This window comes from Poecilia mexicana, unplaced genomic scaffold, assembly GCF_051168715.1.
Source record: "Poecilia mexicana isolate PSO_F unplaced genomic scaffold, ASM5116871v1 scaffold_3, whole genome shotgun sequence".
Lineage (NCBI taxonomy): Eukaryota > Metazoa > Chordata > Actinopteri > Cyprinodontiformes > Poeciliidae > Poecilia > Poecilia mexicana.
The window spans coordinates 20,071,944-20,087,818 of NW_028263372.1; the positions used below are offsets into that span (position 1 = coordinate 20,071,944).

Here is a 15,875-nt window from a genome sequence, read left to right on the forward strand (position 1 = left end):
TATTTTAATTACTACAATTTTTGGAATATGCTTGATTTAGAGCTAATACTACTTGATTGATGAGTTTTCATCAGAAACCTTCAGTGTAAATCATTATGATGACGGCAGTTATGGTGTTTTGTTCCCATTTCCATAAGTAATGTGCATAAAGCCTGCTAGATAATAGTTGTCTCAATGATCCTCATTTTTCAAGAAAACCTCAGAGGGAGATTTGCTTTGCTCTTGTTTTGATGCATTGTCCCAGGCTGTCTTCAACAGTGCAATATTCAGGATTCACGGGTGTTTGGGGAAATTTCTTTAATTATAATTTCGTTTCAAGGTCCTGAGGTAATTTTAGATGCATTCTCTACAGATTATGTTGCAGGACCGCCTCAGATAAACTTGCATGTTTGGTTTGAGGTATGATTACGTTAGGCTTTCAAAGAACAATTTCAACACATACAGACAGCCAGAACTCAAAGAGACATTTCAGATTTATGTTGTAACCGAAACACTGCGGTGTGATTCATCCTGGACACCGATTACATTTACCAGGACTCTATTTCAGGCTATTGCAGCAGGAAGCTATCATCACAATTTTGCTGCATCCACTGGATCAATATGGGTACGTATAAGATGTCCATGACTTTAGAGGAGATGGACATCACCACGCTTCCAGTATTGCCACTGGGTTTCCTGAAAACAGATAATAGCTGAGAGACTTTATTGCTCTGGTCACCTCTAAAAGTCTGAAAGGTGCTAAAGGCTACAGTTTTGTGAGTGTATTCTGTTTTGTGCATTTATCTTAGCTTATTTGTGTGATTCCACATGACGAAAGAAAGAAAAAATTCTTCATTCTAATGTTTGCTTCGTCCTTAAATCAACCAACTATTAGCATTCTACAACACAATAAATTATATTTCTGAAAAATACTCTTATTTTTATGAAAAGAATAAGTATAACAAAGTTTAGTTGTTTTGGTCATACCATGTCTGTATGTGCAGTTTTGTACTAGTCTGTGTACTTGTCAGATGTGGTTTTTTTTTTCTTTTAATTTTTGTGTTTTTGTCGATAATTGCACAAACCTAACAGTTTCTGCAAATTACCTATTTCATGGACATGCTGCAGAATGTTTGTCACAAGAATGATTTTAAAACATTTACTTGCTCCATAGAAGAGATTCGTAGGATCAGGGCAACATCGAGCAAACTTCTGTTTTCTGTTAGCATTTTTAAATTATACATGAAAAGTCAACAAAGTGGAACAAAAACCTGCCATGAGCAAGAACTGCAGCTGTGCATTTCCACAGCAAAATAAATACACAATATCCAGATGTATGCATGTGTAATCTCAGGAAGTATAAGAAATCTAAATCCCAGGGATGCATAAGTTGGAAGCTTTAAATAAACTCTGACATGGCTGTGAACCCAATCACTGACACTAACTTTCAGTTGTTAATGACACCACTGTTTTGGTTAAATGTGTTGACATGAAGACTTAGTCATGAGAGGCTTATTTTTTTCTGTTTAAGAAAACTAAACAGAGTGCGGATCATTACGGAAAATTAAATGTTCTTCTCAACGGTGAGTGACTGCTGAAAACTGGAAAATTCCTTACAAACATTCACCATTTCTGGCAGAAGAAAACTGATCTTATATTTCCCTTAAACTGGATAAGCTGTCCAATTGTGCATGCATGTCCATGTTACCATGCACCCTTTGGAAGCTTTAAATCTCAAACTCTGTACAGATCCAGCCTTTGAGGAGGCAGAGGAATGGAGAACATTGCATATTGCCTCAGAATGATGCTGAAAATCTAGTTCATACCGTTTTTGCCTCAAGGCTTGATTACTGCAATGCATTATTACCTGGATGTCCCAAAATCTCTCAAAGAAATCTTCAGCTCATCCAAATTGCAGCAGCTGAAATATTGGCAAAAATGAATAAAAGAGGCAATATTTCTGTGACTCACTGTACAATACAGAAGTAATTTAAAATTCTTCTTCGTACCTAAAAAGTGTACAATAGCCAGGCTCCATCTCATCATGAAGATCTTATGATTCCCTTCCATCCAATCAGAGCACTGTGCTCTAAGGCTAAAGGACTACTTGTGGGTCATAGAGTTTCCGCACAGAGCCTGTGGCCGTCAGGAGCCTGCCTGATTCAACAGTCAGATGAGGTCTCTATTTTCAAGGTTTTTCTTTTTCTTTTTAACCGCACAAAACAGCTTGCATGGCTTTTGGTTAACCAAACAATGTCCAGATAACCAAGGACACTGTTTATTTGGTGAAACTATAACTCTACAACTGGATTTATCTCGTCTAGCACGTAAAAGCAGCATAAAAGAATCCACAGTATTTCACTAAATACCCCAGAGAATCCAATAAAACTAACAGATATTGGTATCACAATATAATTTTTCCACAAAGCGAAAACATAAAAAGAAAACCAGGGCTTATTTTAACCGTTTTACCGCTGAACCTCATAAAGTTGCGGCCAAGGACTGTAGCTGCTGGCCTTGTTCAAATGCATCTCTGAGGACACCATGAGAGCCAGCCCTGTGTTGGCAGTCGGTCTGGGGGCCATGACCAGTATGCTGCAGGCGGGCAAACTCTGCTGGTGCTCCATCGCAGTGGTTCCCAACCCTGAACCTCAGAGCATTTTATCCTGACTGATTTAGATAATGCTCCTCTTCAGAATACCTGATTAAGATAAATATTTATAAACAACCTATTTCAGAACCTTTAGGAGGTAAATCTGTAATTTCACTGTGATATGTGAAATTGCAACACAGAACAACAGGTGCAAGGTTGTGGACTACCTCTTTCTGGGATTTCAAATCTTGGGTCTAAAATATATAGGCCTAACTTTAAATCCATATTTGCCTTAAGGTATGCCTGCTTTTTAGCCACATTTTTATTACTGTGACCAATTTTGCAGTGTCTTGTAGTCAGACATGCTGTCGACAAAATGTCATTGTAATGTTATACAAAGACAATAATTCTACCTACCTACCTAAATAGCAACTCAGTAAAGCAGTTGGGTTAATTATAGTTTGTAAATGTCAGCACAAAATTAATCCTAACAAAGGTTTTGAACTAAAGTGATGTTACGCAACATTTGACGAATGTGCTCTGTTTTAAAACTGTGAACAAAAATCCAAACACGGCAGCTAAATGATTTCTGGGATTAGTCTTCCTTCTGTTCTGCTAATTGGATCTCTGTTATTAGCTACGATGGATAAATCCACATTTGGCATCCTGCTCTGAAGTTCCTTTCCACAGTATAGTCCAGTAGGAACAGAAAAAGGCACTCCTCTCTTGCTTTTATTGAAAAGGCTATTAGTTCGTATGATGGTCTTTGTAACTTTGCGGTGAGCTACTTTTACCAATCCTTGAGAAGGACAGCTAATGCTCTGACCCTTCTGTGTGTCATACTGCTATTATAAACACACACTGTGTATTTTTGTGGTTCACACAAAAGCTGATGGTGTATAACATAATGATATGGTGGAAATTATGGAGAGGGTACATCTGTCTGCTCTGTCCAGCATTATAAAAAGTAACACAGTCTTTAATGCTGACAAGTCTCTACAGACGGATCATCGGGGGGAAGGTGATTCGGAATCAATCAGTATTGATTTTTTTGTTCTTGCTAAAACTACACAAGTAAGAAGGTATGTCACAATGCCTTCTGAGTAGCTAAAGGATTATGTCTTCTGCTGTGTTGACTATTTTAGAAGTGTTGGGCCAAGTCGTTAAAAAATGTGATCTGCAAAGTCAAGGTGACTATTTCACTGGTTTCTAACAATCTCTCTGAAGAATCATGAGTTACCTTTTAAATAATATCTGGGATGACGTCTACCTTGTTACAATTTGCAGCCTGGGGTTTTCTGAAACTGCCCAACCAGCTTATCTTCTGCAGTAAATATCTATATACGCTAAAATAGAAAATGACTAACATAACTCCCCAGCTACACGTGGACAAACTGTTGGAATATTACAGACATGCATAAGCCTGCATGCGTTCATAGCATTTTGAGATCAATTGGACGGATTCATTCATGGGCTTGCGGTTGCCATGACAGCACTGTAGGCGGAAATAATAGAGCAGTATACCAGGGGGGGAAAAAGGTGTTTTTGAGTGATATCTGTCCACAGATTTGGGAAAGCTTTTTAATTCATGATGTTCAAAAGTGATAAATGATCAAATATTTGTATTTCTTTTAAATCTGGTGTTTCTTTAAAAAGAAGTGTGCTGCTGCAGATTTGATTCCTTGTCTGTTGTGTCCTTTTTATCACCTTCGCAATGGGGTTTTTGTTGTGATTGTTGTGCAGACTCAGCATTGTCACTAAAACCGGGGATGCATTCAGTTGCAACACAAAGAGACCTAAAGGATTCTTGTAGGCAGGAACAGACGCTGAAATTTATGTCACAGGAGCTTTGTGGATAAGCCAAAGATCAAGCCAGCTGTGGTGTGAATCCCTCCTAAAATTGATTCAGACTCAAAGGCAGACATTTTTTGTGACAAACTAAAGTGCTTTCAACTAGTTTAGGAATTTAGAAATGCCCAGCAATGACAGCACCACTCTGTAAAAAGCACACATTTTTTTAACACACTGCAACACCACCAAAATACTGCTTTGAATACACATGCCACACCACTTTAATCAAATACCATGCATCCTGTACTTTTATAGTTTTATGGAAAAAAGGTGAAGCCTGGAGCTTTCCACTTTTACAGCCACTGTAATATTTTTCCCTCACATTTCCTGAATAAACAATGGACTTCATGGCCAGAGGCATTACTCACCCTGATGCCCAGCTCCACATTTTCTCCCCCATACACCTCCATGCCTTCATCCAGCAGACCAATCTCCTCAAAGTACAGTCTGTCCACCACAAAGCAGCCAATCAGAGCTGGGCTCCTGAAACATTTACAATGAAGATCAGTTTTGTTCCATGACGGTAAGGACCCCCCCAAAAATATATATGTAATAATGTTAAAGATCACAATCCAGTATTTGTAGACTACTGACATTTAGTAATTTAATGTCAAACATATAACTGTGCAGCTGGATTATTTTACTTACTGGATTGGGGCACTTTTGTTGCCCCTGTGCCACCAGGTCTTGGGTGGATTGAGGTAGCGGCACCAGAGTTCCCAGTCAAAGCCCTGGGCGGACAGTGGGTACTCTTCAATCTCAAACGTGTCATACTTGATGTTGTCAAACGATGGGGAGATTATCCGTGTTCTGTCCTCTTTAATTCTCAGCAGTATTGGTTCAGCCCTGACAACATGGAGAAAAATCTTAATTTCATCATTTGCATTTAGTTTGACAACCTTACTCTCCATTGAACATGTTTCCAAAATGATTTCCAATAAAATCTGGGGGGAAAAAATGATATCTACTTATAAAAAGGATATCTTCTGTAAAGATTTATGAAAGGAAGGGTCACTCTCAGGAGCTACATGAATTCCACTGTCGAACCAGGACAGGATCCCACCTGTACAAGTTCAGTCAAGAAATCTCTTCACAACTAGATAATGTAGATATGTTAGTATTACAACAAATAAGATACAGTTGTGAATGAAAGCAACACAAAGTGGAGAGACAGAGGGGTCAGCAGATGCAGAGGTAAATAGTGCACAGAGGCCATCAGCTGTCTGCAGAGTCAATAGCTTCAGATTAGTACAGGAACAGTACATGAAGAGGCTGATGTGTTTCCATGACTGAGCACTTGTATCTAAGTCTTTCATCAACAAGTGCAAGGCAAAGGGTCGGCTGAAGGTATAAAGCATGCTACCACAGGACTCTATAGCCAATTGCAATTGAGTTGCAAAAAGAACGGCATTTGCCTGACCGCATGGTGTAAAAGCGTGAAGTTTGGTGCAGAGCAGACTGTAGTGTGGGACGGTTTCTCAAGAGTTGAGCTTGTGAATGAGCCGTGAACCATTACCAAGACATTTTGGGTAGTTTATGTTACAATTGGTAAATGGTCTATTGGAAAAGTGATCAAAAATTCCCATAACTTCTAAACCATGTAGAAATCCTTTGCCATCCCTTTGTAGTTGAATCTGTTGCAACTGCAAAAGGTGGGCACATATCATGTTAAAGGTTTCATACTAAAACTAGGATGTCGTTAAAGTTAATGTGCGCGTAAAAGCAAGTCATCCAATACAGTTGGCATTATACTATACGTTATGAATAGGTATTCAACATGTTGAATATAGATGTTTTCTATTGTCACAGTTTGTAGATTTGAAAGAGAAAACAATACAACAGATACATTAGAGAAAATTACAAAATTTGTATTGGTGTGAACAATTTATTTATTAGCCATGCGGAACACAAAACTAACAGTGAACCATTAGTATTAGTATTAAAGCACTTGAGAAAACAAGCTACTTATGTCTGCTATTTTTATTGCAGCATAACGAACTTAAAAGAATATTAATGTTGTTCAAAAAATATTATCAATAGATAGACATTTTAGGTAAAATGATTAATTTCTGCCACAGTAATGGGTATAACTCACATTGTGCTGAGTAACATCTTGGTTAAGCAACACTTGTAGGAATTTAGGAACTGTCCAAACCATTTGCAATTTCTTTGATGGTAAAATTTTTTTCTCCTAATTTCCTAATGTCAGATTAGTTAGGGGTCTATATCTATCACAAAAACATTCTCTACGGGCTACACTGTTACAACAGGTTTTTTTTTTTTGGTTTTTTTTAAGAAATGCAAATGTATTTGATATTGTTATTGTAAATCAAGTAAAACCTCTCCTAAATAAATGTAAAAAAAACAAAAACAAAAAAAAAAAAAAACAGGTTCAAAGTACCACTGCATATTATAATAGAAGAAACCGAGTCTCGCTTTTCAGAGGAAATATTCCAGAAGGTTTTACAGAAACACTTGAATTACAAATGAAAGGCAGAAAAGTGCATCAGTTGAAACAAGTACAACACCAGGCTGAAACCCATGTTTGTTTTGTGACAGATAAACACGCTGCCTGTATAACAGGTCACACACCTTTGTGTTGTAATGACCAGAAAAAACAGAGCTGAACAGTTTAAATGTGGTTTCAGTTTTCCCGTGTTTGTCTTGAGAAAATGTTATCTGTATGCCAGAAGTTTAAAACAGTTTCCACAAATCCAATTCCTTGTCTCAAGCTGACATACAACTTTGAACAAAAATAGTATACATATATTTTATACATAGCTAAGACTGTTGTTTTAAACCCATGTTTACATAGTAAGAAACCATAACTAACAGTGACAACAGTCAGTGTCTTAATCCCTTTTTTATTCAGATTGCTTTAAAAACATGCATATGAATGCAAAGTATGAAGAATGGATTAGCGGCATGGTACTTCACTGCAAACTTATTCTTGATAATTACCAGCTCAAGGGATTCACCTGCATTTTGTTTTATTTTTGTAGTTTATGCATCAGGTTGAAGGTTTCCGTACAGCACAAATTGGCTTAAGTGTGTGTGTGCAAGTTTAAGTGTGTGTGTCATAATAGTGCAAAGTAAACATACATATTTAGAACATTATGGATACCAAGAATTATAGACAATAGCATACACAATAATGTAACAAATACAATGTACATACAGACATATTTTAGTTATTGGGTTGCTTGAGAAATTAAAAAGGAGAAATTAAATTTCTCAGCCTTACAGTCAGTTATCAGTTATTACATTTTATATGCAATGCTAACTTTTTAGCATTACATGAATCTACTCAAGATTTAATGAAACATTATTCTAAATTTCCAGAATAAACTGACTTTAAATGACTGAAGAACTTGTGCCCATCTGTTAAACCTAGCTAATATCACTTCACGCTGCATTTGTGAGTGACTCACCAGCCGACATTGAACTCAACGTGGGCATCAAATAGAGCAACAACTGGGGCAGTGGCAGCCCTCCATCCACTCACTCTGGACCGGATCAGCCCCTCCTGCCTGGTGTGCCGCACTATCTTTATGAATCCTGGACGCTGACTGTTTGTTTCCAACACAAAGTCCTGCAGTTTTTCCTTGAGCTCATCTGCAAACAAAGCAAACAGTCAGAATGCATTTTGCATCAATATCAGCAGAGCTTTTGAATATTCCCTTCAGGATTAGGTGAGTAAAGTGAGAGTTGCCTCAAGCAAACCACCCACAAGACATCATCATGTTCTCCTCCAGTGGGCAGTTTTTCAATGGGCAGAGGCCAAAGGCACTCATGCTTCATTGCTTTGATCAGTGGACCAAATAGGGAGCAGCTTGAGCAGACTGCTGACTTCCATGGGGTTTAACAGCCGTAACAGGGTCTCTGCAATATTGAGTATCAGCCTGCAATCCTTTTCAACACATGGCAGATGTCCATATTAAAAGTTTATCTTCATTACTACCTGACTCATACACAGTTTGATGAATCATACCCTGCAAGATGAGGTCACACTGAATGTTAGTGGAGCAAAATCAGCATTTGTGGGGTTTTTTTTTTTCTTGGAAATGTAATGAACTACAATAGTGGATTAAACTTTCTATTTTATTTGGTATTAATACATATCAGGATTTTTCAAGATATACCATTAGTTGAACATTTGTATATAATTGAAGGTCGTTATGATTTCTTCCACAAATAAGAAAGCGGCTTTTTCTCATTACAGAAAATTAAATATATCCATTAATGAAATCCATGCTTTATGGTAGAGAGCACCAGCTGTAAAGTGGAGCACCAGCACTGTTGTATCACCTCTGGAAGGTCTTTGCATCTATGGATGGTCTTTAAAGATGTACTTTGCTTATGCTCCTCTTGTAACTATGAATTTTCAGCAGTTACTCTGCTTTCCTTCCAGAAACATGTATGTTAGTTTAACTTTAACCCAAAGTTCACTGGATGTCATTACCATCAAGCTGTTTACTATTGTGCCTATAATGCCAAAGTATTGAAAATGGCAATTTTACATGGCTCTCAATGTTCAGAACAAAATAAAGTTTATGGGACATCAACTCCTTGTTCTTCATGTTTTCTGTCTTGGCATTTCAGGCATACCTTATGGAGCAGCTTGCTGCCTTGCATAAAAACAATGTCTCAAGACAAATATTTTAATTGAATGACTGACATATTGGTATAACCCACAACCAGTTAGCTTATTTGCATGAATTTGTGGGTGTGTGGATGCATGTTTGTGCCAGTGGAAGGGGTGTGTGTATGAACTTGTCACCTGAAGTTGCAAAGTTAAGAGTGGTGAGAAGGGCAGGAAGCCTGCAGCACTCATTACCCAAGAGCAGCAAAGAGCAGGTAGCCTTCAGTCATAAATGCGACAGCAGCCCCAGTCAGACACATACCAGGCACCCCCACAGAACAGCCTTAAAAAGAGATAAGTTGGCAGTAAAGCACAGCAACAGCAGCCCTCAGGCTGAAAGAGGCACTGGGAGTGAAGCAGGCCATCGAACTTTCCGACCTAGTCCCCTATGCAAAGAAAGCCCGAACCCAGTCATCCGGGTAGCCAGGCATCTGCACAAACCCCCGGCAGCAAGACTGCCCATCACCCACCAAAGAGGAGAGAGACCATCACACTGCAGCTGTGGTAGTGAAGAGAGGGACGTCACAAAGCCATGCCTACTTCCCGAGTTAGAACCCAGAGAGGACGGAGGAGTATGTGCTGCTTTTAATGCCCTCCTGTTTTGAATAGTGTGTGCATATTAGGATCAAGGGTGTAGGATTTAGTGTTCTCCTGTGTACCGCCATAACAAAATTAATTTCTTTTTCAATATTTAAGTGTGAACAGACCATCTTGAAATAAAATGTCAATGTTTTATGAATGATTCCACATCATTTGCTGAATTCATAAAAAAGTATGGCACGACTTCAGTTTCATTATCATTTTTAAGGATCCGGCACCCCAAGGTGAGACATCTCCATCTCACAATGCACACAATGAAATTACTTTAGTGTTATTCTACAGTCTTTGCTACGATATTTAAGTTTTACTTGTGTTGATTCTGTAGCAGTGATACATGGTTGCCATGGATAAAGGGCAGTACCCATCTTGCATAATTTGTTTTTTTCTTAAGCAAAGCGTGAAAACATCAATAACAACCGGGCTTATCTGGTGACCGGACTGTATGTTTCAGTGTCAAATAAGTTAGATGTTTCTCAATAGCATCATGTCATCCTGTGCCATTAAAAGAAAGGCATATAGTGCGAGCGGAAGGTTCTCTGATGGTCCTAGTAAATTGTTTCCTCTTGCTTAATAACTAATGGGATAGACTCTACAGGTGTTGCATTACAATTTTACAAGTTAGAAAACCGATTATGTCTGTGTCTAGACTTAGCTGGGTAAATTAATCCACATGCTTACTGCTTTTAAGAAGGAATGATTCATGGATATATAGAGACATTAGGTTGTTTTTCTCTTTTCTGTGCCTGCTGGTTCTCAGCAGGGGTAGGTGTTTTCTCCAACAGACAGAAAGTAACTTGCAGCAGCATATTTTTTTACCCTTTCTGTTTTTCTAATGTGCACAGCATGAAACAGGTAGCTATCATGTTTGTTCATAATGGGGTGGTCAGGTTTGTGTTCTCATAGACTTAATCAACCAGCAGTACCCTGTACCTACTCATGTTTTACAACACTTATCAGAAAAATTAGCTTCTGAAGTCATTTACCTCAGTCTTCTAAAATTAGCTGAAGGAAGCTGCAGAGACTTGCGTGAAAAGGCTGCTGCAACAGATTTAATAACTTTTATTTAATCAATAATTAAGACACCCTAATGTGTTGGGAATTGAAAAATAAGAGTGATGTGGCGCTATGCCTCATAACAAATCACAATAAAGCACACACCATTACGCCAGCAATGGCTGATGGCTACCGCTCATCAATCTTTCAGGACTGATATCCCGCTGAAGCTCCGCCGGAGTTACACTGAAGTTGCACAAAAAGCAAGCAAGTTTTCAAGCATAGCTGTGCAGTCATGAAATAAATCCAGCAGCTTATGATTGTAAATCTAGCTGAAATGTCATCTCAGAAAATAATGAGCAAAGTTAATGGTGAGTGCAAAAAATGAACATGTTATTTTAGTCAGATCAGTCTAGCCTTAAGTCATACATATCGCAGTAACAAACCACATCAATACTGATTTAGATTCTTGCAAAATATAGAAAGCAGGGGATATGTTAACAATTATAATACCCATGTTTTGTAATATAATTTACAACCATTTTATAATTGTATAATGATGCTCATGGAAGTCTAACCTGAAACATGATTTTTGTTTTCATAAAACGAACACTGCATTCATGCATGTTCCTCTGCAAGCATCATCTATCACCATTAGAGCATTTCTTCTCGCACAGCAGATGGCAGATCGGTATGGTTACAGGTCTCACACTTGCTTTTTAGTTTGAGCTGCAACACTTGCTTGGCAGCTTCTCAGTACATAAGTCCACCACAGCAAAATTTGTGTCTGAAACATCCAGCAGGTACTGGCTCTTCCTCGGCAATCAAACCCACGGCCCACTGGCAGTTTGTTAAAAAAACAGTGTGAGTGAGCGAAGCTCCAGCCTGAAGATTGGCTTTGCTAGTTTTGGCTGATATCACATCCCAGCTTTGTGAACCCTCCAGCTTTCATTAGCTGGTTTGGGAACAACATCGTGCAATATATCCAACAGTGACTGGAACTTCTCTGCACACCTTAGGCTGCTGAATAAATCCACATTAGATTACTGCTCTCACAGCAAAGCACAATGCTGAAATGGAAAGCGAGTTTCAGGTTCTTCCTGGCAGACAAAACAATGCATTAAGGAAACAAACAATGTTATCATTTTGAACAGGTCTAACATAAAATTAATATTATCACCTATTTTTTCCATCACAGATCAGTCTATTTTTAAGTGCGATAAATTGACAAAGTGAAAGTGGTAATTAAGTGCCATCAGTCTCACAGTCTCCTTTTTAATTTCTCAAAAAAAAAAAAAAAAAAAAAAAAAGCTGAAATAACTTAAAACATGCATTGGAAGCAGTGGCTGCCTTTCAATCTGCTCTGGTCTCTGATCTACCTTATCTGGTGCAGAAACATGGCACTGAAGCAAAGAGGAGCCGCACCATCTGGAGGTATAAAATTTTAACTCCAATATGATGCAACATGTACTAGTCCTTAAACCTGATGTGATTCCTGATGTGATTCCATTCATATTTTATTGTAATATAAAATAACAATTGAACCTCAATGCTTCAATAAAAGGTTTGAAGTCAGTTACTTGATGCAGTATAGCAAAAATGTAATCTTTAAAAAAAAAAACTGATTTTAAACAGTTTAAGTTAAAAACAAATCCTCATTCAGTGTGAAAACAAAAATTTAAGTTACTGTAATTATTCAACTCTTTCAACCCATTTGATAACCTGATGGTTTGTGAAACAAAATACTACTGAATCTGCTGGTAGTTTTAGTAACACAGATGTCAGCATCACATTACATGAAAAGTTCAAGAAAAATTGACAAACCTTTACTAAAAAAAAGAAACGTAAAAAAAAGATTTAATATCAAAAAATTCTAATAAATTTAAGAATATTTAACAGAAACTGGATGCAAATCAGAAATTGTTCCCACTATGCAATAAACCTCTGTGGTGTTCCCTCCCTGTAACTGTTTCTTCTCTATTAGGGGCCAGGGAAGAACAAATCTCCTGGAGCTGTGAGGATCACTCACAGCTGAGTCACCAACGCTGGCAAGAAACCAAGACATCACTGACTGATCAGAGTGTCTATCCTCATTTACACTCTCAATGTGTACAAAGGTCTTGGTATTATAAAATATAAAGTAATTTCACCTCCAACAGTTGATATGCTTATTTTTATTATTTACCCTTTATGGTGTAAACATTTTAACTCTAAAATTCTCTTCACTGTATTTTCAGGACTATAGAGCGCACCTTACTATAAGCCGCACCTAAAAAGGTTAAAAAGAATAAAAATGGAAACGTACATATAGCCTATAAGCCGCACCGGGGTATAAGCTGCTGATATCTCCGCCGCCCTGCGTCTCCAACTCCGAACCATGGTTTCGTTCACGCCGAGCTTAACTGCAGCGGCTCTATTTCCCTCCTGTACTGCCGGATCGATAGCCCTCCACTTCAAAGCTGCATCAAATGAACTTCTTCATGTAGTTTCCATGATGAGGGAAAACCTTTCTCCGTTGTGCCTGCTGCTAGCATGCACTTGTTCTAAATGAAAATTAACGCTTTCTTCTTTGATTTCCAATTTTAACTTCCAAAGATTCACTTCCTGCTAAAGAGCCCCCTGGTGGTTGAAGAAAAACACACAGAAAAGCAGCACCGGGCTACAAGTTGCATGGTTCAAAGCGTGGGGAATTTGTCGTGGCTTATAGTCTGAAAAATACGGTAGTTGACCACTTGAAAGACAACTTGGTAATAAATGTAACAAGCTCAGGTTGTTCTTGGTTGATACAGATTCTGCAGACATTTTTCATATTTTTCTCTGAATCCTTTACATGTAACTTTAAAGATAGAATCATCATCGTCTGTACAGATCGTTTAATAGGAGAGCCCCCCTTCTTCAGTTTTCTTCCAAATCTGACCAGGAGTTCACCAGTCGGGAGTTTTCAAGTCACAGCTTGGGACACTATCCAATTACAAAAGAATCAGCTGGGTCAATTTGCCATTTTCTCCCTTGATGGCTATGTATGTTCTCCCGCATGCTAATGTCTTCTGGACAACGCCAGGTGACTAATGTGAGCAAGCAGGTGGATGAGAGGTTAGGTGTGGACCCCTTCAAGAATCTCAGCAGAGTCCGGGGTCAACAGCCTGACGACATTTAGAGCTCAGTCTTGGTTGAAATGATAGGACCAGGCCTATCGGACGCAGTGTGACAGAGTGCTCAAACAAACAGAGTGAAATGCCATCAGCAAAATGTCGCGGTGTCACTTGGGACTCTGAAGAAGCTGAAGACGACAACTCTCCAGCTCGCGGTTGTGTAATGAAATATGAATGTTCATTGCTCGTGATGTGGTAATCTGTCTGTGCCGGAAACTTTCGGTTTTCACATTTACATTTTTTAATAGACATCTTAAACTTTCTGGTCAATAATAGCCTGAGGGAGCACGACCATACTTATTCCAGAGTGTTAAATTAACAAAATTGATTTAAATTCAGTTTCAGGAGCCTCCAGGACATGCCACATTTTGGTCAATTGACTTTGGCAAACAGTTTTTCACACGTTGATAATCTAATTCCTTATTGAAAGCAGCAGAGCCAATTAAAAGGCATAAAACTTATAAATGACTTTGGCACTCAGTCATTACCATTTTTAATATTGGCTTTCTGCCGTTATAATATAGTCCTGTAGAGCAAACTACCAGCTCCACCTTTCATATATAACTACAGGTTGATTTTTTCCCCCTATACATGGTACACCTCTAATCTATCTTCTGAGGATAAACTGACTATGTTTCTAAGTCAACAATCCTTACAAGACATGCAGTGAATGCAGATGAAAGAATTAGGCTTAGAAATGAAGACAAGGCTCATTGCAAACACCTCATCACCTTGCTGGATTGTTGCGTGCCTCTGGGCAAATTTCCTGGCTCTGCAGCTAATTAGTGTTATTCATCCATCGGCTCAACCCAGCGAACACGGCCCCCTAATTAACATTAAGAGAGCCTGGAGACCATCAGAGGAGCAACGGACATCATAGATTTCTCTAAACATGTAAATGCTGATTTCTGAATTACCAAGGTGTTCCTGAATTTGCATTCTCCCCTCTGGATATTTTACATACATGAATGGTTAATATCAAGTGATTTCACCAGAAAACTTCATTTTTAGATGACAAAATGTATTTTGACTTTGAATATGAGGCTAGTGTCATCTCTTGGGAGACATTCGGACCATCAGCTGCTTGAGATGTTTTTCAACTAGAAGCTATCACTTTGAGACAATTGAGTCAATGGAAGTACTCCTGCACAAAACTTTTCAGTTATTTATTTTTATATAAAAATATTATATACAAAGGTATTTCATTAAAAACAAAACCAAAACATTTGGAGCTGTAATTGCAGCACAAGTTAGTTCAAACTACCAAAACAGAGGGCATAATACATTTTAGATTTTTATTGGGTAAACAAAAAGTTGATTACCATTAATCTTTTTTCTTACAGTTTGAGTTGGACTATCTAAAAAACACAAATATAAAGTGAAGTTTTTAGGTGGAAAGTGACAAAAGTTCAAGGGTTCTCTCAATACATTCACAAGATTTTGCATACCTGATTCAGAGCAGATTTATTGTTTAATGGACATTTGTGCTAAAACATGCCAGTATTTTGACAGAGTGTCACAGGAAGTTCGAGAAAAGTTGGCAAAGAGCACTGCATTATTTTGTTGCCACAATCAAAAATGTGCAAACACAAACTTTTTTTTGGTTTAAACTTTGAGACAGCAAGTTGCTCTTTATGTGCTTCAACTTTATAAAGTTTTTAAAGTTTTTTCCAAACTTCTGTGGAGAGCTCACTAGTGTCAGTCATCATAACACCACTGTCATCCTTCAACAGCTCATCTCCTGGGAGATTTCAGAGCGAGACATCAATTACATGTGAGACACATGCTTGTCTTTGTTGGCATCAGGGATTATTGTGAGGAGGGAAGGACTAAGGTGCAGAACCACATCAGAAATTGACAGACTAAACCTGAAAGAAATTCAGTGTTGACTTACTCTGCACAACCAGCCAATATCCTCATAAAAAACCCATAAGCAAGGTAAAAAGAAAATCACCAAATACAAAAAAAATGTATAGTAAACACAACCTTACCTTTGCCACTAAATGTTTGTTAATCACTGACTTGATTGTAGATCCTAGTTCAAATATTGCTAGCTAAAATCAAA

At 38.1% G+C, this 15,875-nt stretch overlaps 1 protein-coding gene across 1 annotated transcript in view; it reads right to left on the bottom strand.

Annotated features, from left to right (window-relative positions):
* galnt18b (UDP-N-acetyl-alpha-D-galactosamine:polypeptide N-acetylgalactosaminyltransferase 18b) overlaps positions 1 to 15,875 on the bottom strand; it is a 94,325-nt gene that overhangs the window by 27,499 nt on the left and 50,951 nt on the right. Inside the window, exons 4-6 of the mRNA XM_014997194.2 lie at positions 7,855 to 8,038; positions 5,072 to 5,269; positions 4,792 to 4,906 (exon numbers count right to left, since the gene is read on the bottom strand). Coding sequence (XP_014852680.2) covers positions 4,792 to 4,906; positions 5,072 to 5,269; positions 7,855 to 8,038 — 497 coding nt within the window. The remainder of the gene's footprint in view (positions 1 to 4,791; positions 4,907 to 5,071; positions 5,270 to 7,854; positions 8,039 to 15,875) is intronic.